This window comes from Ranitomeya variabilis, chromosome 3 (assembly GCF_051348905.1).
Source record: "Ranitomeya variabilis isolate aRanVar5 chromosome 3, aRanVar5.hap1, whole genome shotgun sequence".
Lineage (NCBI taxonomy): Eukaryota > Metazoa > Chordata > Amphibia > Anura > Dendrobatidae > Ranitomeya > Ranitomeya variabilis.
In genome coordinates this window covers 410,605,573-410,630,157 of record NC_135234.1, presented here as the reverse complement: position 1 = coordinate 410,630,157, position 24,585 = coordinate 410,605,573, and the positions used below count along the sequence as shown (strand labels likewise).

Sequence of the window (24,585 nt, the reverse complement as noted above, 5' to 3'; positions counted from 1 at the left end):
ATGTTGTGCAATCCTGGTTTACATGGGAATCACCAGCAGGATGGTGACTGTGACTGATCGTTGTGCTAATACCTGGGTGTGATGAACCTGCACCTTGCCACCTCACCTGATGTCGCTATTATGCCAAATGGATCATGAAATACGGTCTCCCCACTTTCACCAACGTGACGTTACGCATCCCCTTGGGACACGGGCACAGGAAGGCACGGGGAGTGAAAGGATGTGGCCCATGCAGTCACTGATGTGGCACCACACTTGCTCACAACCCTGACAGGCTGAGAGGCCCCTTTCACTAGCACCAGTGAAACAAGGCGCTACCAGCCCTGTCTGTTAACGGGATTATATTGGGTCAGAAACAGCCCCAGTAGCATGGAAGTTAAACCTAGAAACAGACTTGTGGATTGAGATAAAAGAGCAGCCCAAGGTTAAATTATGTATTTAATCCCCTTAAGGGCACACTAGACAATACACTATATACATGATGGTCATACATATACTATGGTCAGATATGTGAATACAATAGTAGCTGATGGATCATGGCAGCTACTGGGTTGATGTTCGACCATGTGTGCACTGTGCCGCAGGGGGCATGGGCTTCCAGCTGGCTCCTAGGTTATTCACAGCATGTCACACGATGTGACCTTCTTTTCGTAGTGAAATAACATAGAGACTACATGGCCTTACACTAGCCTTTAGTCCCTTTGGGTCACTCCCTGATGCCCTCTGGGCTGAACCTAAATCCCCTCCCCTTACCTCAAGCAGCTAAAAACAAAAAAACCTAAGGTGAGTCATAACTCTTTAATGGGCGGTCCAAGGAATGCACTTTTGGTGCCATTGTATCAGCTGGGCCCCATGTTTAGACTAAACACATCTTTGCTATCTTGTTCCTACTGGCCATTCTACGTATCTCCCCTCCCTGGAGTGTTAGAACGGAGCAAGACCCTGGGAGGCATTCGGTCCGTTCCCAAGATCTTGAAAATGTACACGATGTACAGCTAGGATGTATGGTATCTCCATAACTACTTATGGAATTATGTTTCTAGAATGTTCTTTGGCAGTTTCAGCATGACTCTATATTGCAAGCAAGCATTTGTCCTGCTCTGAGCTGGCTGGCTCAAGGTGCGAGATCTGTCACTCACAGCCTTTTGAGGCTTGACCCCTCCTGCTGAGGTAGGTGTTCTCATACAGCTGCACTCTGAAGGGGATTTTATAATCCCATGCCAGATAAGGATACAAATGATTAGCATGACATTACATCCCCCATATTCTTCACACTGGGAATCGAAGAGAACTCCAATACTAGATGTATAACACTGTAAATATGATCACCATGGGTTACTCTCTTACTAATATTATCAGCCATATCATTGTGAATAAGATGCCTCCTGTCACTACAACTTCCCTTTTTACTGGGCTCATCAGATGAGATGTCCAGCAATAACAAATTGCCAACTAATAATACTATACATTTAGTTCCTTTTAGCTCTGGCACTTGTAAAGCTTCAAATATGAAAAGCCACATTGGTGAGTGCCACATACAACTTCTGCTTTGCTGTAAATCATTGATTACATCTTGTAAAGTTTAAGTTGGGGTAGGGGGGCACCAGGCATATTAGGGCCAATTGGGTCTCTTTTTTTTACCCCTTACTTCCACTTTATACAATGTAATAGACAAATTACAGTAAAAGGGTTACAGCACAGGAGAGTGCCACTTGATTTTCCTATTTGAAATTTTGTTTATATTGCTATTTTATACAAGTGTAAAGCCACCACGAATGGTTCCAATGCTCCAGTGACGTGCTTGACGGATAATATTATTTGCTGTTCTGAGAATGCAGCTGATCAATTTGTTCTTACAAACTTTTTTTATTCTAGCACATATTCTTTTGCTTCTTGTGTACTTCAGTCTAGCGTGGTTTGATACTTGGATTCCATGCTGTGGGTCAAGACCTTTAGGAGAACAACTGTGCTACATATATGATATATACTGTGTGACATTCTCATATAAGATGTTTATGATAAGGCTATATATAGTCAGAGACTTGGTTAAGTTTTCCTTCTCCTGGGACAAATTTTCAGTTTGTTGTACATGCCTTGATCTAAATACTGAGCCCAAGGCAGAGTCTCGTTCTGGAGTGTCCGGAGTGCACCAAGGACACCGGTCAGCCTTCCCCAGCTACGAACCTAGTCCTATTTGTTACATAAGGACTCACGATTTTAATGCTACTTATTTAGAATTGTTATTCAATCCCAACTTCTGGCTGTTTTCATGGTTTCTGTACGTAATTCTATGTCATTTAGCAGCATGCTTTGAATCATGTTCTTCCATAAGTACTGTACTAATGTGTATCACTAAACATCACAAACACCATCTGAAACTGACACCTGCATAAAGAACATCAAAGAGACTGGGCTGAAAATAGCTATGGGGAGCATATAACCTTGGCTGCTAATTACAAAATGTATAATAAAAGGGCAGGAAGAGGTCAGTAATGAACCCTTAAGATAAATGGGTGATAAATGCATTACCTGAGGAACCATTAGCAATCAGCATTCCCTAGTCCTGTAATGAGTACATGCATTTAGACTCTATTGTGAGAGTTCATGTTGTCCCTACACCTCACCATGTTGTAACTAGTTCAGTGACTCACTGGGACATTGAGTATTGATTCTTTGCCTGACGTGAATATAGGCAGAATAAATTACCCATCAGTGATATCTCCTATGCATGCAAACAAATGATTATCTGACTTGTTTTCAATTTTAGTGATGCGATATTTTAAAATGTATAATATAATATATCCTGTAATATTTTATAACATAATGCTCATGGCTGATGAAGTAGTTTCTCACACAGGTTATACTGGAGTGTGGCCACGCATGTACAACTCTCTTTACTCTCCTATTGGTTTTGAAGTGTACAATAGGAACCATATATGTCTTCCCCCGCTATTGACCAAATTAGGGCCCAGAGACTATAGCGGTACAAAATGTCGATTCCATGCATTTGTAATACAAAAGTCATGTGACACAGGTCAATTGAAACTGTGACTGAGTGGAGGGCTAGAAGAGAACTTTGTGACCTTGGGATATGCAATCATTTTACACTGCATTTGTACTTCATAGAAAAAATTAAATGATGAACATTTCAGATTAATCACAATAATGATAATTAAAAAGCAAGTTAAGGGATAATGCACTGATCTCCGGGCATCCAACCAGTGGAAGTCCCACTGATCCAAAGAACTTGACTCTCCAGAGCCTCATTAGAATGGAGCAGAGATGGAACATATAGACATTTACTTAAGCATCTTTTATGGAACTGCCAGAAAAAGCAAAACACTGTGATACGCTTTCTCCAGCAGTGCTATATACCATGAATGAAGCGAACACAGGACCATAGCTCCATTTAAACAAGACTCTACAAAGTCCTATTCTTGGGATTAATGGGAGTTCCAAGCACTTGTTTTTCCTTTTGACCATATTTCTACGGGCCCATTTCACATCATGACTCTTGTTATGATGCTCTTCAGCACTATGAGAAGCCTAATTACAGTAATTCATGTCCAACTGTAATTACAACACCGCAATGCTACTCATCTGCTTTTGGCAATATAAAAGGGTTATGTTCAACTAGACATTGAGTATGTGGACACATGATCTTCACAACTATGTAAGCTTTTTGAACCTTACATTCTAAAACAAAAGGGAATCTTAGTATGTTATCACACCTTTCACTCTTCTAGGAGAGCTTTTCCACACCATTGAGTGTGTCTGTACTATTTTATGCTTATTCTGCCAAAATGGCATTTGTGAGATCATGCACCAAAATGGGACAAACCGTGACTTTATGGATGTCAATTTGTACACAGGATCACTGAAACAGAAAAGGGCCTTCTCAGACCTGTTGGCAGAAGGACAATTTTAGAGAATTGTACAATATGCTTTTAACATTATCCTTAATTCGATAATGGGTTCTTAGAACAAAAGCCTCATAGTATTAGGGTAGTGACTGTTCTCTGGAGCTTCTCCAATGCTAGGTTTGTTCATAAGACTGTCAAAGGGTGAAATATTTCTAATTATTCTAGGAAATATGTTTCCTCTGCTCCAGAGGCATCCTTTACACCAATCCATCTTACTGTTGGTATTTATATGGTGATCTTTGGCCAGTATGCAAATGCTCAGCTATAAAAATTCATTTCTCGAAGCAGAGTATGGAGAGACTTTTAAACAACATCCAAGTCAGAATTTGGTAGCCACGTTCTATGAATTTGCTTTAGCTGTCGTTAACTCCTGGTCACTTCCACTTCTTGATGATGGCACTTACAGATGACCAAGGCAGGTCAAAAATTTCCCAAAGTGACTAGTGTCTAAGGAGATAACCTATTACATTGACATGTGACTAGGCATGGCCGTACTGCCACCATTGTTTCATGGTGGCGTGCTTGCTTGTATGCATCTCTTTGCAATGGGTGAGGCTGAAACAAATGAACTCCATAAATAGAAGGGTGTCCACATACTTTTGACAGTAAGAGTTATGAATTAACTTTTTCATGACATTTTTCTGTATTACTTTTTTGCTAATTGCTTGGTTAGCATTAGTAGACTTTCAGAAGTACCTGAACATATATGTATGACCTAACTCTGAAAAGATCTGTACATAGGAAGTATGGCTCTGAATTCAGATGTTCTAGAACATTTCAGATAATTGTCAGGAGTCAGTCATCAGTTTTCTGTTTTAATTCTGGATATTTTACACCTTTGTCAAATCCTACGCACGTACAATCCAAGGTGGTAGAACTTGGAGTGTTTGTCTATATTTGATATGTAATAGAAGAAATAGAATAGCTGTAGCTACTAGAGGCATGTGCTGAAACGCTGTGTGCTGAGTCATAGGAATGACATTATTGCTGAAGCTCATGTCAAAGCATGTCATACTTCATCATTCAACAAACATGTCAGCTAAATAAGCCAAGATCTTCAGTTGCTGTGACCAGACATGAATCATATTGCAAAACCTAACATTTGAGTGCTTGAGGGCGTAACAAAAAATGTATTTTTTGTAGATCAGGCAAAGGTTTTGCAACTGTTTTTCCACATGAGAAGGCTGAATATTGCTGTTTTTAACGCAGTAGTAACATACCTTACTTGCTAAGGTTGAAACTAGAATTAAGTCCACTGAGTTCAACTTATAACCTAACATGTTTTACAAAGGAAAGTAAAAACCCCATAAGGTAGATGCTCCCTATTGGGGGAAAATTACAAATATTCTGATTTGCTAACTGAAACAGAATACCAGCTCATAGCATTTGCGACATGTTTCGCTTAATTGGCGTCATCAAGGGGTTGAGGCAATAATACCAAAGAAATGCTCTAAATTTATTAAGAAGCACCACGCCTGTTCTAAGCATCACTGCTCAGCAATGGAAACCAAAATGCCAGCTGTACGTGACTTTGTGGCTACTGGCCACAATCCATAGCTGCACAGAAAATTTTCAGCTCTTGGCTTTTTTTAATGCTTCCTCTGCAAACTTTTAAAAAACTAGGTAGTGCTTAGAGGGAGGAGCATGGTCTAGCACAGTGTGTGGAAAATCTGCAATATATTTACTATATTTTATGCCAGAAACATGGCATATATTTTAGTAGAAATGTACTTCAATCTGTGACACATTACATTTTTCACTGGCACACAGGCAACTGAAAGTTGTGTATGCCTCTTGATGAGAATACTAAAAAATGTCTTATTCACAACACGTAGCATGTACAAAAAAAGTATCACCAACCACAAAGCAAAATCCATTGTGTATAGTGCTTGTTATATTGCATTTGTTGCACAAATCATTACAGGCTTCATTTCTCTTGTGCTGCCTTTTCTAATATTATGTATATATTGTATATTACAAAGTGTTTTTACTTTGTTTCCTAACACTTCATAAAGCTATTATAGGTTACAGTATGGCTGGTCTACTTTAAGTATTACATATTTGATGCTGTCTTATAAACTGGATTAAGTTTGTAGTGCAAATGTTAATACCAGACATTGATAAGATGGGACAATGATGCTAATACTCTGCATAGTCCAAGCAGTATTTTTTTTTCTTTAGGACGAGATTATGAGTTTAGGAAACATTTTTTAGATCAAATAGTATTATTGGATCGCTAACCTGCATTTCATGTGTTTAATGTGTGAATTTCAGTTGTAAGCAACCTTTTGAAACCTCTCGATGCAAGTCTGCTTCACACCCATCCATATGTTTACTACCCATATTTCTTTCTGTCCTACAGGTAAATGGTACAAACGTCATCTAACCTATCAGATTCTGAACTGGCCTTGGTATTTGTCCCAGCATCAAGTGCGACAGGCTGTTAAAGCAGCATTTCAGTTATGGGGTAATGTCTCTTCCTTGGCATTCTCTGAAGCCACAGGAGATTCTGCAGATATTCGCCTGGCATTCTTTGATGGAGAGCACAATGATGGCGCCAGACATGCATTTGATGGACCAGGTGGTATTCCATTACTCCTTGTAAGCTTTGATTAAAAAACAAGATATTGCTCTAATATACAATATGTATTTTTTGGAATACAAGATCAGAAGCTTGAATAAAGGGATATTCTAAAGTTGTCTCTTGAGCACTTTAGAGCAATACAATCTCCCTACAATTTCCCTATTTTCTGGTTTCTAGCAGGGTGGGTTCTCTATCAAGTGACAACTCTGAATAGAACTGTATTATTAGTAGAACTATAAAGCCCATTACAAATTCTGCTATAACACCTTTGGGTATCAGTACACATAGAGAGACCAGAGAATTTGAACAAGCACAGGGCTCCAGACAGCAAAAGTAGAGAGCCATGATTGGGAGAACTGCAGTGAGAGCTGGGGGCTGGTGATTTATAACTGTGTCTCTTCAGAAGATGAAAGGAGGAGGGTGGTGAGGCAGCTAACTCCTATATAGAAATGAATGGGCTGGAGAGAGCAAGCTGGGATGCTAAGAGTTCACCCCTCTCCTGGAATGTAACTACGGCTGGAGTCACGCTTGCCGTATAAAAATTTTTGACAGCCAAGAATCGCACAAATGTTCCTGAACAGTGATCCTTATGTAATCCGTTTGCAATGCGAGGATGTGATTTCCTCGCGTCTAGTAACGGTGTGACATCCGTATGGCATCCGTATGCAGTGCGATTTTAACATGAGCTTTTACATACAGCAGTTCTCTCTATGTAAAAGCTCATGTTAAAATCGCATTGCATACGGATGCCATACGGATGTCACACTGATGTGTCATGATTCCCAATGGCAGGGAATTTAACACATAACACGGGAAAATACAGGACGAGCTCTAGGGTGATGGAACCTGAGCTGACCGCGATCCTGAACCTCAACACTCATCTAACAGTAGCCGGGGAACGTTCCTGGGGGGACTCTAGACGTCTCGCGCCAGCCGGAGATCTAGCTACCCCTATCAGAAGAATAATAGACCTATCTTGCCTCCAGAGAAATATTCCCACAGAAATAGCAGCCCCCTACATATAATGACGGTGAAATGAGAGGAAGGCACAAACGTAGTTATGAAAACAGATTCAGCAAAATGAGGCCCGCTTAAGCTAGATAGCAGAGGATACAAAAGGTGAACTGCGCGGTCAGCTAAAAACCCTTCAAAATACCATCCTGAAATTACTTGAACTCATGTGCCAACTCATGGTACATGAGTGGTAATTTCAGCCCACTAGAGCAACCAGCAACAGAGGATTACATATCTGCAAGCTGGACTAAAAGCATGAAAGCAAACATGAAACAGGGGAATCAGACTTAGCTTGTCCTGAAGGCTTTAGCAGCAGGTAGCAAAGGTAACAGAGACACACTGATACATTGATAGCCGGCAAGGGAATGACAGGAAAGCCAGGTTAAATAGGAAACACCCAGCCTCTGATGGACAGATGGAAACCAGAGGCCGCAACCCACCAAAGTCACCCAGTACCAGTTGTAACCACCAGAGGGAGCCCAAAAACAGAATCCACAACAGTACCCCCCCCTTGAGGAGGGGTCACCGAACCCTCACGAGAACCCCCAGGGCGATCAGGATGAGCTCTATGGAAGGCACGGACCAAATCAGTCGCATGAACATCAGAAGCGACCACCCAGGAATTATCCTCCTGACCATAACCCTTCCACTTAACCAAATACTGGAGTTTACGTCTGGAAACACGAGAATCCAAGATCTTCTCAACAACATACTCCAATTCTCCCTCCACCAGCACCGGAGCAGGAGGCTCAACCGAAGGAACAACGGGCACCTCATACCTCCGCAATAACGACCGATGGAACACATTATGAATAGCAAACGATGCTGGGAGATCCAAACGAAAAGACACAGGGTTAAGAATCTCCAAGATCTTATAAGGACCGATGAACCGAGGCTTGAACTTAGGAGAAGATACTTTCATAGGGACAAAACGAGAAGACAACCACACCAAGTCCCCAACACGAAGTCGGGGACCCACGCGGCGACGGCGATTAGCAAACTGCTGAGCCTTCTCCTGAGACAACTTCAAATTGTCCACCACCTGATTCCAAATCTGATGTAGCCTGTCCACCACCACGTCCACTCCAGGACAATCTGAAGGCTCCACCTGACCAGAGGAAAAACGAGGATGAAACCCCGAATTACAAAAGAAAGGAGAAACCAAAGTAGCAGAACTAGCCCGATTATTAAGGGCAAATTCGGCCAGTGGCAAAAAGGCAACCCAGTCATCTTGATCAGCAGAAACAAAACACCTTAAATAAGTTTCCAAGGTCTGATTAGTTCGCTCTGTCTGTCCATTCGTCTGAGGATGGAATGCAGACGAGAAAGACAAATTAATGCCCATCTTAGCACAAAATGTCCGCCAAAATCTAGACACAAACTGGGATCCTCTGTCAGAAACGATATTCTCCGGAATCCCATGCAAACGAACCACGTTCTGAAAAAATAAAGGAACCAACTCAGAGGAGGAAGGCAACTTAGGCAAGGGTACCAAATGAACCATCTTAGAAAAGCGGTCACACACAACCCAGATAACGGACATTTTCTGTGAGACAGGGAGATCTGAAATAAAATCCATGGAAATGTGCGTCCAAGGCCTCTTCGGGATAGGCAAGGACAACAACAACCCACTGGCCCGAGAACAGCAAGGCTTAGCCCGAGCACACACTTCACAAGACTGCACAAAGATGCGCACATCCCTTGACAAGGAAGGCCACCAAAAAGACCTGGCCACCAAGTCTCTAGTACCAAATATTCCAGGATGACCAGCCAACACAGAAGAATGGACCTCGGAGATGACTCTACTGGCCCAATCATCCGGAACAAACAGTCTTTCTGGTGGACAACGATCAGGTTTATCCGCCTGAAACTCCTGCAATGCACGTCGCAAGTCTGGGGAGACGGCGGACAATATTACCCCATCCCTAAGGATACCAGTAGGCCCAGAGTCTCCAGGAGAGTCAGGCACAAAACTCCTGGAAAGAGCATCCGCCTTCACATTCTTTGAACCTGGCAGGTATGAAACCACAAAATTGAAACGAGAAAAGAATAACGACCAACGAGCCTGTCTAGGATTCAGACGCCTGGCAGACTCAAGGTAAATAAGATTTTTGTGATCAGTCAAGACCACCACACGATGTCTAGCACCCTCAAGCCAATGACGCCACTCCTCAAATGCCCACTTCATGGCCAAAAGCTCCCGATTACCCACATCATAATTGCGCTCGGCGGGCGAGAATTTTCTAGAAAAGAACGCACATGGCTTCATCACCGAGCCATCGGAACTTCTCTGTGACAAAACCGCCCCCGCTCCAATCTCGGAAGCATCAACCTCAACCTGAAAAGGAAGTGAAACATCTGGTTGACATAACACAGGAGCAGAAGAAAACCGGCGCTTAAGTTCCTGAAAGGCCTCCACAGCCGTAGGAGACCAATTAGCAACATCAGCACCCTTTTTAGTCAAATCAGTCAAAGGTTTAACAACACTGGAAAAATTGGTAATGAACCGACGATAAAAATTAGCAAAACCCAAAAACTTCTGAAGACTCTTAACAGATGTAGGTTGTGTCCAGTCACAAATCGCCTGAACCTTGACGGGGTCCATCTCAATAGTAGTAGGGGAAAAAATGTACCCCAAAAAAGAAATCTTCTGGACTCCGAAGAGACATTTTGAGCCCTTCACAAACAGAGAATTGGCCCGCAGGACTTGAAACACCTTCCTGACCTGTAGAACATGAGACTCCCAGTCATCAGAAAACACCAAAATATCATCCAAATACACAATCATAAACTTATCCAGATATTCACGGAAAATATTGTGCATAAAGGACTGAAAGACTGAAGGAGCATTAGAAAGTCCAAAAGGCATTACCAAATACTCAAAATGGCCCTCAGGCGTATTAAATGCGGTTTTCCACTCATCACCCTGCTTTATCCGCACAAGATTATACGCACCGCGAAGATCTATCTTAGTGAACCACCTAGCCCCCTTAATGCGAGCAAACAAATCAGTCAATAATGGCAATGGATACTGATATTTGACTGTAATCTTATTCAGAAGGCGATAATCTATACAAGGCCTCAGGGAACCGTCTTTTTTAGCCACGAAAAAAAAACCTGCTCCCAGAGGGGACGAAGATGGACGAATATGTCCCTTTTCCAAGGACTCCTTAATATAATTCCGCATGGCAGTATGCTCTGGTACTGACAGATTAAATAAACGACCCTTAGGGAACTTACTGCCAGGAATTAATTCTATAGCACAGTCACAATCCCTATGAGGAGGGAGCGAATTGAGCTTAGGCTCCTCAAAAACATCCCGATAGTCAGACAAAAACGCAGGGACCTCAGAAGGAGTAGATGAAGCGATTGAAATCAGAGGTGCATTATCATGAACCCCCTGACATCCCCAGCTTAACACAGACATTGTTTTCCAATCCAGGACTGGATTATGAGTTTGTAACCATGGCAGACCAAGCACTAGTACATCATGTAAATTATACAGTACAAGGAAGCGAATCACCTCCTGATGAACGGGAGTCATGCGCATGGTCACTTGTGTCCAGTACTGCGGTTTATTCATAGCCAATGGTGTAGAGTCAATTCCCTTCAAAGGAATAGGAACTTCCAGAGGCTCCAGACTAAAACCGCAGCGTTTGGCAAATGACCAATCCATAAGACTCAGGGCAGCGCCCGAATCCACATAGGCATCGACGGAAATGGATGACAGTGAACAAATCAGAGTTACAGACAAAATGAACTTAGACTGCAGAGTACTAATGGCAAAAGATTTATCAACCCTTTTTGTGCGTTTAGAGCATGCTGATATAACATGAGCTGAATCACCACAATAAAAACACAATCCATTTTTCCGCCTATAATTTTGCCGTTCACTTCTGGACTGAATTCTATCACATTGCATAGTCTCAGGTGCCTGTTCAGAAGACACCGCCAACTGGTGCACAGGTTTGCGCTCCCGTAAACGCCGATCAATCTGAATGGCCATAGTCATAGACTCATTCAGACCTGTAGGCGCAGGGAACCCCACCATAATATCCTTAATGGCCTCAGAAAGACCATCTCTGAAGTTTGCAGCCAGGGCGCACTCATTCCACTGAGTAAGCACCGACCATTTCTGAAATTTTTGACAATATACTTCCGCTTCATCTTGCCCCTGAGAGAGGGCTAATAAAGCCTTTTCAGCCTGAATCTCCAGATTAGGTTCCTCATAGAGCAATCCCAGTGCCAGAAAAAACGCATCCACACTGAGCAATGCAGGATCCCCTGGAGCCAATGCAAATGCCCAATTCTGAGGGTCGCCCCGCAGGAAAGATATTACAATCTTGACCTGCTGAGCAGGGTCTCCAGAGGAGCGAGATTTCAAAGAAAGAAACAATTTGCAATTGTTCCTGAAATTCAGGAAGGTAGATCTATCTCCAGAAAAAAACTCTGGGATAGGAATTCTAGGTTCAGACATAGGAGTGTGAACAACAAAATCCTGTATGTTTTGAACTTTTGCAGCAAGATTATTCAGGCTGGAAGCCAAACTCTGGACATCCATGTTAAACAGCTAAGGTCAGAGCCATTCAAGGGTTAAGAGGAGGTAAGAAGCAGCTAGACAGCAATTAAGGGCTAGGCAGCAAAACTCTGAGGGAAAAAAAAAAAAATTCCCTTCAACACTTCTTTTTCTCCTGCTTCAGCCCAAACAATTAACACTTTGTGGGCCGGCTATACTGTCATGATTCCCAATGGCAGGGAATTTAACACATAACACGGGAAAATACAGGACGAGCTCTAGGGTGATGGAACCTGAGCTGACCGTGATCCTGAACCTCAACACTCATCAAACAGTAGCCGGGGAACGTTCCTGGGGGGACTCTAGACGTCTCGCGCCAGCCGGAGATCTAGCTACCCCTATCAGAAGAATAATAGACCTATCTTGCCTCCAGAGAAATATTCCCACAGAAATAGCAGCCCCCCAAATATAATGACGGTGAAATGAGAGGAAGGCACAAACGTAGTTATGAAAACAGATTCAGCAAAATGAGGCCCGCTTAAGCTAGATAGCAGAGGATACAAAAGGTGAACTGCGCGGTCAGCTAAAAACCCTTCAAAATACCATCCTGAAATTACTTGAACTCATGTGCCAACTCATGGTACATGAGTGGTAATTTCAGCCCACTAGAGCAACCAGCAACAGAGGATTACATATCTGCAAGCTGGACTAAAAGCATGAAAGCAAACATGAAACAGGGGAATCAGACTTAGCTTGTCCTGAAGGCTTTAGGAGCAGGTAGCAAAGGTAACAGAGACACACTGATACATTGATAGCCGGCAAGGGAATGACAGGAAAGCCAGGTTAAATAGGAAACACCCAGCCTCTGATGGACAGATGGAAACCAGAGGCCGCAACCCACCAAAGTCACCCAGTACCAGTTGTAACCACCAGAGGGAGCCCAAAAACAGAATCCACAACACTGATGGTCCATGTGGTGTGTGAGTTTTTCTCGCACCCATAGACTTTCATTGGCGGGCCTCGGCCGATATACGGTGCAAATCGCAGCATGCTGCAATTTCACTCGCACGTATAATACGGCCGAGAAAAAAAAGGATGATGGGAGCTGCCCCATAGATTAACATTGGTCCGAGTGCTATGCGATGTTTTCTCACATAGCACTCATCTGTATTACGCTCTAGTGTGACTCCGGCATACTGCAGACTCTTGGCCAGGCACTAGAGGTCAGAATACATGAAAACCAGCTGCACACTATAAAGGATAAAAGCCTTTATTGCAAGAGTATAACATCAGATAGAAAAAGCAAGTCAATTGCAAACTTGCTTATTTCCATTCCGTCTAACTAATGAAAGAAATTTAAGAATACCAAAACACCCATTTTAATGATAAAATGTTCTCTTTTTACAAATATTCTAGAATAGACAGATATTCTAGAATAGACAGATACTTTATTAACATTTATTAAATAGACAAATTCTGTCATAGTCTTCCAATAGACCGACTTCTAAAAGGTTTTGTTTTAACCTTTAAGTGTTCAATCCCTTTATGGCTTCATAAGATTAAATAACTGGTTCCATGTTATTTTAACAGGTGGCGCTTTGGCACATGCCTTCTTTCCAAGACGAGGAGAAGCTCACTTTGACAGTGCTGAACATTGGTCATTGAATGGGAAGGGCAGGAATCTGTTTGTTGTCTTGGCTCACGAAATTGGACACACACTTGGGCTTCAACACTCACTCTTCAAAAATTCCCTTATGTCTCCATATTACAAGAAATTAGGCAAAGAATATGTCCTGAATTTTGATGATATTTTGGCTATCCAAATGCTCTATGGTAAATCCTTACTGTTTATTATGAACAATGCCTGTCACAGATATTATATTTATGATTTTATCTAAATGGCATTTCACATGGGTAGTTGTCAATTGGTGCTTTATTAAAAGTCCTATCACATGGGTTATTGCAATCTCTATGGGGGTGAATATTGCTAACATGATCATTTGGCCCCCAAACAGTTTTATAGGCAGCACATCTCACAACTTGTACAGGGAGTTCTACTGACAGCGATTACTTTTAGGCCAGCAAAAATGATTTGATCAGTCATCAAATGGGCATTTGCAAGAAATTCTACATGTATTGGTGCTGGCTAAACCTGCTGGTCATCTGTTTTCACCTAATCAGCTTTTAATTGTAAGAGTTACTGGTACTGGAAATGTGCACATTTTCCTTCCAGAGATGGTACCAGGCATAGTCAACCAGTTATGTTAATGAGGGGATCACAGGGGGATAACTACTGGCTCTTACAACATTTAACTGGCGGTAATAAATGAAAATGGCATCTTATTTAATCTATTGTTAAAATAGCAGGTGAGGGTAATTTATTTATTACACTCACATAGCACCAAGATATTCTGCAGCAGTTTACAGATATCTCCATCACTGTCTCCATTGGGGCTCATAATCTAAGCTCCCTGAGTACCTGAAGGCAACCCACGCTAATTCAGGAATTACATACAAACTCCCTGACGATGTTATCCATGGTGCGGTCTGAACCCAGGAGCCCAGCACTGCAAAGCCACCGTGCTAACCACTGAGCTACCGTGCTGATAGTCTCAGATGTTTATTGGTGCAATAAAATCTAGCAGAATGTAAAGTATGTAATAAACCAATACATCATATATAATATTACAGCATGAATACTAAGTAATAAAATAATGTAGAGAATGTATGTATTGACACAACAATCTATCTATCTATATATATATATATATATATATATATATATATATAAAAACGTGTGTGTGTATCGATGATGTCATAATGGTTGCCATGGCGACGATGATGTCATAATAGGTTGTAATGGTGACGGTTATGTCATAATGGTTGCCATGGTGACGATGATGTCATAATAAGTTGCCATGGCGAAGATGATGTCATAATGGGTATATGGGCATTGAACTATGAGATGGAGGATATGTATGATGGGTATATGGGCACGGGACTATGGGATGGAGGATGTATGATGGGTATATGGGTGCGGTACTATGGGATGGAGAATGTGTATGATGGGTATATGAGCATGGGACTATGGGATGGAGGATGTGTATGATGGGTATATGGGCACGGGACTATGGGATGGAGGATGTGTATGATGGGTATATGGGCACGGGACTATGGGATGGAGGTTATGTATGATGGGTATATGGGTGCAGTACTATGGGATGGAGAATGTGTATAATGGATATATGGGCGCGGTACTATGGGATGGAGAATGTGTATGATGGGTATATGGCCATGGGACTATGGGATGGAGGATGTGTATGATGGGTATATGGGCATGGGACTATGGGATGGAGGATGTGTATGATGGGTATATGGGCACGGGACTATGGGATGGAGGATGTGTGATAGGTATATGGGCACGGGACTATGGGATGGAGGATGTGTATGATGGGTATATGGGCGCGGTACTATGGGATGGAGAATGTGTATGATGTGTATATGGGCATGGGACTATGGGATGGAGGATGTGTATGATGGGTATATGGGCACGGGACTATGGGATGGAGGATGTGCATGATGGTTATATGGGCACGAGACCATGGGATGGAGGATATGTATGATGGGTATATGGGTGCAGTACTATGGGATGGAGAATGTGTATGATGGTATATGGGCGTGGTACTATGGGATGGAGAATGTGTATGATGGGTATATGGGCACGGGACTATGGGATGGAGGTTATGTATGATGGGTATATGGGCGCAGTACTATGGGATGGAGAATGTGTATGCTGGGTATATGGGCATGGGACTATGGGATGGAGGATGTGTATGATGGGTATATGGGCACGAGACCATGGGATGGAGGATATGTATGATGGGTATATGGGTACGGGACTATGAGATGGAGGATAATCATTATAATGTGTTATAATTAACCACAGTTACTATGTCGGGGCAACGCCAGGCTCTTCTGCTAGTATCAATAATAAAATGGACATTTCTGTTATTAACTGTTTAAAATAAATACAAATGTTAGAAACGACATGAAAGGGATCAATGAATGAGAATAGTTTGTCGCTCTCTTTGAGGAGGAGGGCGCCTAATGTCTAATTAATAATCATCTCTCTGTACTCTGAATGAAAGCTCTCATTGTCTGACCACCTAAGCTTTACCACATCCAGTAACTATGTTCTTTTATAGAAAAAAAGAAAGTTGAAAGCCGCACTAGCCAACCATACCAGAATTTGGGTGCCAAAAACCTAACAGGCATTGACCAATCTTCTAAATAGAAATAAAAAAATGAAGGCAGCACACCATTTAGAAAAAAATGAAAATTGTAGTTTAATAGCCTAAAGGGGCTTAGCGATGCTTTGGTTAAAAAAATAAATAAATGAAAAAGAAAAATGTTCTCAGGTAAAACCTAGACATCGCTGAGGCCTTATAGGCTATTAAACTACAATTTTCATTTTTTTCTAAAAGGTGTGCTGCCTTCATTTTTTTATTTCTGTAGTTTAGGTTTTTGTTTCAGAGCCGAATGGTGCTTTTATGCCGGCTCATTTTTCTTTGATATTTCTATTGATCAGGCATTATTGTATTAAAAAAAAAACCAGCAGCAAACTTCATAAAGTCAAACAAACAAAAAAAAGTTTTTTTTTTCTTTTGTATCTTAGAAAAAAATCCACCAGAAAAAGTTACTTTGTCTCTGCACCAGAGGTATACTAAGGTACTGTAGAAAGGTAATAGAGCAGTAAAAAGGCTGTGTACATTATTATAGGGAATCTGTCAGCAGATTTTTGCTATGTAATCTGAGGACAGCATGAGGTAGGGGTTAAAACTCTGAATTCAATGATGTGTCACATGTCAGGCTGTGTGCTGTTGATTACTTACTTTGCAGGTTTTATCACCTGGTGATTAACATTGCTGTGACTTGTTGGTGTGTGGGCGCTCGTCCGACTCCACCCCTTCTGTCATAAGCAGCTCACTGTCTATAGAGAGAGCCTGGTGTGGGCGGGGTTAGCTCTCTCAGCTCTGCTGCATTCTAAATTTAAGAACTGTGTCAGAACGGCTGCACCCAGTAAACTAAGTAATACCTTGTTAAAATCAGGGTTTCTTTGCCTACACCATACTTCCCTCTGATGAGGTAGCAAAAACCTGCTAACAGATTCCCTTTAAAGGGGTTGTCCCATGCTATTAAAGATTATATTAATTATCCTACAGTTGAACAACAAAAATAAAATGCCTCTATTCACCTTGTGGACCAATTGTGCGCTTCTGCACTGTGCTGCCAACAGTCCCCGAATCCAGAAAGTGAGTGTAGGACTTTTTTGTGTTGCTTTCATTGCACTGAGCTTATTAAAATTTACTTTTATAGTGACTTAAACAAACAAACAAACCTTCAGCAATGTAAACTTAGTAGCCAAAACAATGTGTACACCACTTGTAATTATTGGAAATGTCCATTACAAGCATTAATCCATGTATTCGCTCCGACTACACAATTTCATAGGATGGGACAACTGAGGACTGACGTGCATGAAATATCAACCATCCATGTTAGAAGAATTGTAGAAAGCTTTATGTTTGGGCTCCAATTCCAATTAGCAGAGGAATAGCCTGATGTTGGTATGCTCAATGCCAAGTGTTAGTGGAATAAAGCGTGCTCCACCCTGAAGACATACCATGTAATAGTTTGTTGGATTTGCCAGATGTCAGGACAATATAATTGAGGAGAAATGAGTCTGGGTGTGTTTTTCATGATTTGCATACATTAGAGATTTGGATGTACAGTAAATCCTTGTAAAAAGAAAAAAAAAACTGTTTTTAAAGCCTTTACACACCCCATAATGACCATGGTTATGATATTAAACGTGTTCTATGGATGTGATGCTGTGACGACTTGTATCTTATTGGAAAGTTCCTCTGATTATTATTTTATTTTAATCAGGAGCTCCCTCCAGTGGTAGACTTGTGCAACGCCCTGGGAAAGATTTTTCCATGTTTGAAGACTGGAGTGCAGACAACAATGAAGCAAGAGCTAAAAGGAAGGGTTATTATTGCCGATCTATGTTTGATGCCATAACTTGGGGTAAGCGTTATAGTTGAGAAGGTCATAAGATTAATGTGAGATTCTACCTAATTTCTATTTATTAATTGAAGTAATCAGCATCAATGAATTAATACAACCTTATAGGTTGCAGTAAAAAAAATCATAAATGTATACAATCCCATAGATTCCATGCACCTTTTACATGCATCTACCATAGTATTTTCTTCCTGCCCTTCCAGTTTACCATCTATTACAGCACTATATTCCCTGGTTGTATCACTGCATGACTGGAAACATTTCATTTATTGGTTCGGCTTTTTTGCTTTATAACCCAGTTACTATTCTACTCAAGTGCATTTTCGAAATTCTGACTATTATAGTATTTATTTAATTTCTTCATGTTTTAATACATATTTATTACAATCATATGAAATATGACCTTTTTAATTCAAGCTACCTTACTATACTATTGGAGCAGTGAATCGTACTTTTGATACGACATGTATTTTTACTGTCTGGAACATGATCATGTATTCTGTGTGGGGCTGGTGCAATAAATAGAATTGTTAATGTATTGTGACTAATAAGAAATACAAAGATCCTATATAAATGTAGGTTTTCCTACTTTATAATCATGTTCATATAATCTGTTGCACAGATTTGAAGCAAACAGTGTACATCTTTAAAGGTCGCAGTTATTGGATGATGTCCCCCGGTGGGAATGTCTCCGAGCCACAGCTTACACAACAGAGGTGGAAGAAGTTGCCGGCATTTATTGAAGCTGCAGCCGTGTCAGGGTCAGATGGAAAATTCTACTTCTTCAAAGGTTAAAAAAAAACTTGTAATAATCTTTCCATTAAAAAATCTGATAGAGATTTATGCATTCCACTACTGGGCTTCCCATTCTTATCAGCTCAGCTGTGCAGCATAAAAACCAACATATTTACCTCCTGGACTGTCACTGTTTCCACACTTTCTGGGCTGTGTCTCTTGGTGATGACATGACATAAACAATGTCCCATGAAAGCTGCATCTCCAGTTGGCTGAAATGGTCATGTGACAGTGTTTTTTGAAGGGAATTTGTCAGCAGATTTGTGCTACCTCATCTGAGAGCAGCCTGATGTAGGCAAACAGAAACTGAATCCTACGATGTATCAATTTGATTACTGGGTGCAGCCGTTCTGTCACAATCAGAGGTTTTAGATTTAGCAATACAGCAGAGCTGAGAAAGCTAACCCCGCCCACACCAGGCTCTGTATATACCATGCCTATAGACAATGAGGTGCCTATCACAGGAGGGGGCGTGTCGGACTAGTATGCACAGCTGCTGTGCCCAGCAATGATAAGCTCCTGGTACTAAAACAATCATTGCAAGCAAACAAAACCAAGGTGCTTGATAAGAGAGGCATCCTTGAAATCTGTGTTTTAACACCTACAGCATGCTGTCTTCAGATTACATAGAAATAACCTGGTGGCAGATTCCCTTTAAGAAGCTGTTAAGGGTTGTCTGGGAGTGGACAATGCCTTCAAGGACAAATCACTTAACTCTATTACAAATTGTCCTCCTACTCCCTCTCTAAAAAAATAATTTGTGCTATGTATTCCACTTTTATTTAACATGATTATGAATTTTAGGTAGTTGCCTATGTCAATGATTATAAAGATTTTCAAGTAAAGGGGTGATGGCTAAACTGAAATCCTATTATACTCGTATTGTGCATAATTTTTGGACACAAAATAATTGTACAGTATTCCAGTAAGAAGGCGCATGAAGGAGAGAAGTGCGTCCCAAATGCCATGTTTTTCATGCCACCTGAGCCATTTTGATAATGGTGGATTACGTGCACCAACTTCGCTGCCTTGTGAACATACATATTTTAGGACAGTAATTCTAAATCTTAGTGCACCTCTAGTGGATTAGTGACTATTTTAATATACTTGGGATTGATTACTGAACTTCCACACCTTCCACAGAACAAGCAGTCCAAATAAATAGAGATAAAATCACTCAAGCAGTCGCTGCCTAGGAATACACACAAGGCTCAGGCCACACACAGACCAAAGGGCGCTGAGACTAGTAAGCAAAACATGAAAGTGCCATGGGAACCAATCCTAATTAGCAACCCTACTTGTCCTGAGAATAGGAGGTCTTTGTTGTGGTCACCAGGAATTAATAACTAGGGTCTATTGCCTCTAGCATGAAATTAGCTCAATTTACTGCATGTTTTCTGAACTGCTAAATAAGCAGGTTGTATATTACTGGAACATGCATTTCAAAGCAATTTTCAGTGGTGCTTGAAAGTTAACCTTCCATAATTTTTAATATTTCTGTATATATTTTTAAAACTACATCAGATTTTTTCACAAAAGTCCTAAACAATATAGACAACCAAATCAAAGAAATTAGAAAAAATTTCGTACCTTGTCATTTTTTTATTGAGGAAAATGATGCAATATAGCGTGTCTGTGAATGTCAAAAGTATGTGAAATTTTAGGATTAGCAGAAATTTGAAGGTGACATTATAGTCTGGTGTTAATCAATTAGATGGCAATCAGGTGTGAGTAAGCAACTTGTTTATTTAGAGAACCGTGATCTATCAAAGTCTGATCTTCACGATACATTTATGGACATGGCAATGGCGATTTATGAAAATCTTGAAAGAAGAGTTGATTAGGCTCATTGGGCTGAAAAAGGTTACAAAATCATCTCTAAAGAGTTTGGAAAACAATCTACAGATAGATAGTAGTCAAACTGAGCAAATTCAAAACCATTATTACCATATTCAGGAGTGGTTGACCAATAAAGATCATTCCAAGAGCAAGGTGTTTAATAGTCAACAAGGTCACAAAGTAACCCAAGGTAACCTCTAAGCAACTAAAGGCCCTTCTCACATTAACATTAGCTAATCTTCATTAGTTCATCATCAAAAAGACACTGAAAAACAATAATGTTCATGGCAAGATTGTAAGAAAGACACTGCTCTCCAAAAAGAACATGGCTGTGTTTCTGCAGTTTGCTATAGATTACATAGACAAGCCAGAAGGCTATTGGAACAATGTTTTATGTATGGATGAGACTACAATGGGGCTTTTGGGTTTAAATGAGAAAACCACTGCATTACAGCATAAAAATTCCACACCATGTGTTAAACACGGTGGTGATAATACCATTGCTTTAGCCTGTTTTGCTGCACCTGGGCCAGAACAGCTTAATGGAACAATGAATTCTGAATTCATAGCTAATTCTAAAGAAAATGTCAGGACAGCTGTCCATAAACTGAATATCAAGAGCAAGAAGCAACTGGAGGCATTAAAGTCGTTTCTACAAAAGAATGGATAAAGTTTTGGAATGGTTAAGTCAAAGTCTTCATCCTTCATCCTGTAGAAATGATTTGGAAGGAGCCAAAGGGAGAAAACCCACCAACATAACAATTGAAGTTAGGTAAGGATGGGTTAAAATTTCTCTAATCAGCAATTAACAGAAACATTTAGATGCGGTTATTGATGCACAAGGAGGTCACACCAGTTACAAAAAGCAAAGGTTCACATATTTTTGTCACTCACAGACATCTGATATTAGATAATTTTCATTAATGAAAATTGCAAAATATGATATTTTTTACTCATCTGTTTATTTGGTTTATTTTATCTACTTTTAGGACTTTTATTTGGGAAAATCTGATGTAGTTTTAAGTCAAATTTGTGCAGAGATATGGGTATCGTTTCTCCTTATGGAGAGTGACATACCATCTCTGGCTTGTCAAGGTAAGGAGGCTTATTTGCCGTACAATGCTCCTCTGGGAAATTAAATATGCAAATTGCCTCTTCTGAATAAAAGAGGACTTAACTCTATAGCGCCACCTGTTGGAAGTAGCGATCCTACAAGTCACAATCAACCCTCTAACAAGTCATATTGCACGACTCGTTAGAGGGTTGATTGTGACTTGTAGGATCGCTACTTCCAACAGGTGGCGCTATAGAGTTAAGTCCTCATTAATTCAGAAGAGGCAATTTGCACATGCAGAGATATGGAAATTCTTTAAGGGTTCATAAACTTTCTAACGCCACTGTAAATACTGTAATACTCTAATAGTATACGCATATGTGATACAATTTTTTGCTACATGTGTTTGGTCCCTTCTTCACCGTAGATTCTTTGTGAATGATAAGAATTAAAATATTAACAATACTAAGTACACGTGTCGCATAGTAATAGGAGTGCATATTACTGTATGGTATGTGCATATATTAATTATGATTTTATTTGCCTTGTTTTCCAGGTGGTAGATGTTGGCGATATAAAGGTTCTAGACTAGACGCCGGCTTTCCTCGTAAGTGCAGTGATCAGGGACTCCCCCGCCATCCTGACACAGCTCTATATTTTTATCCACTTGGACACTTGGTAATTTTTAAAGGGGACAAGTACTATGTTTTTAATGAAAAATCACTAACAGTGGAGCCATATTACCCGCGAAGTCTTCAAGACTGGAAAGGCATCCCTCACAACACAAATGCAGCACTAAACCATCCAAATGGTTCAATCTACTTTTTCAGAGGTGAAAACTACTGGACATTTGACCAAGACAAACTTAAAGTCACTGCTTCTGGGAAGTGGATGCAAGACTTATCTTGGCTTGGCTGCCAAAATTCTTGATGGGTAATCATTTGTAATTAATGATAAATTCCCAAAGATCCCTGTATTGTATGCTGACCATTTCCAATTGACTATCTGCATAAAATGCACAATAAATTTAAGGTGACTGTCTTCTCGAAAAATGTTTTTATTTATTACTTTACACTTTCTTTGCTGTTGACATATTTCCTAATAAAAACCCTCAACTCAAACTTGTTCTCAGCTTTACTTCCTCTATTGTCATGTAAGAGAGTGTACAATGGAAGATGAAATTCTCCGGCGGTGTGCATCATTTGTGATCGGAGACTGTCACCTACTGCTCAAATGGAACCCTGCAGAACTAGAAGAAAAAGGAAGTGTTGCAGAAAGACCAGGTCCAAAGGGAGCATAGGGTCAGGTAACACCTGTGAGACAGCTTACCGATATAAAAGACCAGAGTGAGTAGTCAGTGAGACCAGGAGGACGAGTGCTGAGAGACTCTGTGACCGAGTCACCAGCCGGGGCATCACACGCCATTAATCAGGACCCAGATGACTGTCAGTATCCACGAGCCAGACTGCTTCTATCATGATTTGAGGTCTAGCCCTGCATCGGTCAAGACCCGTGAGCCAGGCTACATCTGTCAAGACATGATGCCCAGCCCTCATCCACCTTGGCCCGATAGACGACCGTCGCAAGTCAAGCACCAAAGACCGAGTGCAGACTCCAATCTGGGAGGGGACGCCCGTTGTGGTGAAGTGTAGACGCGAGTTACTTCTAAAGCTGAGGTCCGGTACCTGGTTCGGTCCAGGGTTGCACAGGGACGGGGGACGGCTAGTGTGAGGGAGACTGTTATGATGACCTGTGTTGTGATTTTGCTTTTTGCTCCCTCTAGTGGTCATTAGTGATTTGACTCTGGAGCGTCTGTCTTTTCCTATATCCTCACCTGGGCCGTTAGTTCAGGGGCGTTGCTATATAAGCTCCCTGGACCTTCAGTTCAATGCCTGGCATCGTTGAAATCAGAGCTAATCTGTTGTGCTCTTGTCCTCTGATCCTGGTTCCTGTTTTTCAAGCTAAGTCTGCTTCTTTGCTTTTTGCTTTTGTTTTGTTTGGTATTTTTGTCCAGCTTGTTCCTATCTGTATCCTGACCTTTGCTGGAAGCTCTAGGGGGCTGGTGTTCTCCCCCCGGACCGTTAGACGGTTCGGGGGTTCTTGAATCTCCAGCGTGGATTTTTATAGGGTTTTTGTTGACCAGATAAGTTATCTTGCTATATTCTGCTATTAGTAAGCTGGCCTCTCTTTGCTGAACCTGGTTCATTTCTGTGTTTGTCATTTCCTCTTACCTCACCGTTATTATTTGTGGGGGGCTTGTATCTTGCTTTGGGGTCCCTTTCTCTGGAGGCAAGAGAGGTCTTTGTTTTCTTCTCCTAGGGGTAGTTAGATTCTCCGGCTGGCGCGAGTCATCTAGCGATCACCGTAGGCATGATCCCCGGCTACTTCTAGTGTTGGCGTTAGGAGTAGCTATTTGGTCAACCCAGTTACCACAGCCCTATGAGCTGGATTTTTGTATCTTGCAGACTTACACGTTCCTCTGAGACCCTGTCCACTGGGGTCATAACAGTATGCCAGGCCTGTATTAAATGTTTAATGCATTGCAGAAGTGGGATTATAAGAAAGAAAATTTTGAGGTTTTTTTTTTTCCCTCTCTCATTTTTTTTTTTTTTTTCTTTTCCCCTTTACCTCAGAGTGGCTTAAGCTTGCTGCAGACATGAATGTCCAGACCTTGATTACAAGTGTGGACCAGCTTGCCGCTCGTGTGCAGGGTATACAAGATTATGTTACCAGAAATCCTAGGTCTGAACCCAAGATTCCGATTCCTGAACTG

The 24,585-nt window shown here is 41.2% G+C and overlaps 1 protein-coding gene across 2 annotated transcripts in view; it reads left to right on the top strand.

Moving 5' to 3' along the window:
* Positions 1 to 22,933, top strand: part of MMP28 (matrix metallopeptidase 28) — a 102,740-nt gene extending 79,807 nt beyond the window's left edge. For both annotated transcript variants that reach the window (XM_077296269.1, XM_077296268.1), the window contains exons 4-8: positions 6,286 to 6,504; positions 13,628 to 13,870; positions 17,987 to 18,127; positions 18,747 to 18,914; positions 22,369 to 22,933. In XM_077296269.1, coding sequence (XP_077152384.1) covers positions 6,286 to 6,504; positions 13,628 to 13,870; positions 17,987 to 18,127; positions 18,747 to 18,914; positions 22,369 to 22,742 — 1,145 coding nt within the window. In that variant the 3' untranslated portion in view covers positions 22,743 to 22,933. The remainder of the gene's footprint in view (positions 1 to 6,285; positions 6,505 to 13,627; positions 13,871 to 17,986; positions 18,128 to 18,746; positions 18,915 to 22,368) is intronic.
* The last annotated feature ends 1,652 nt before the right edge of the window (positions 22,934 to 24,585 follow it).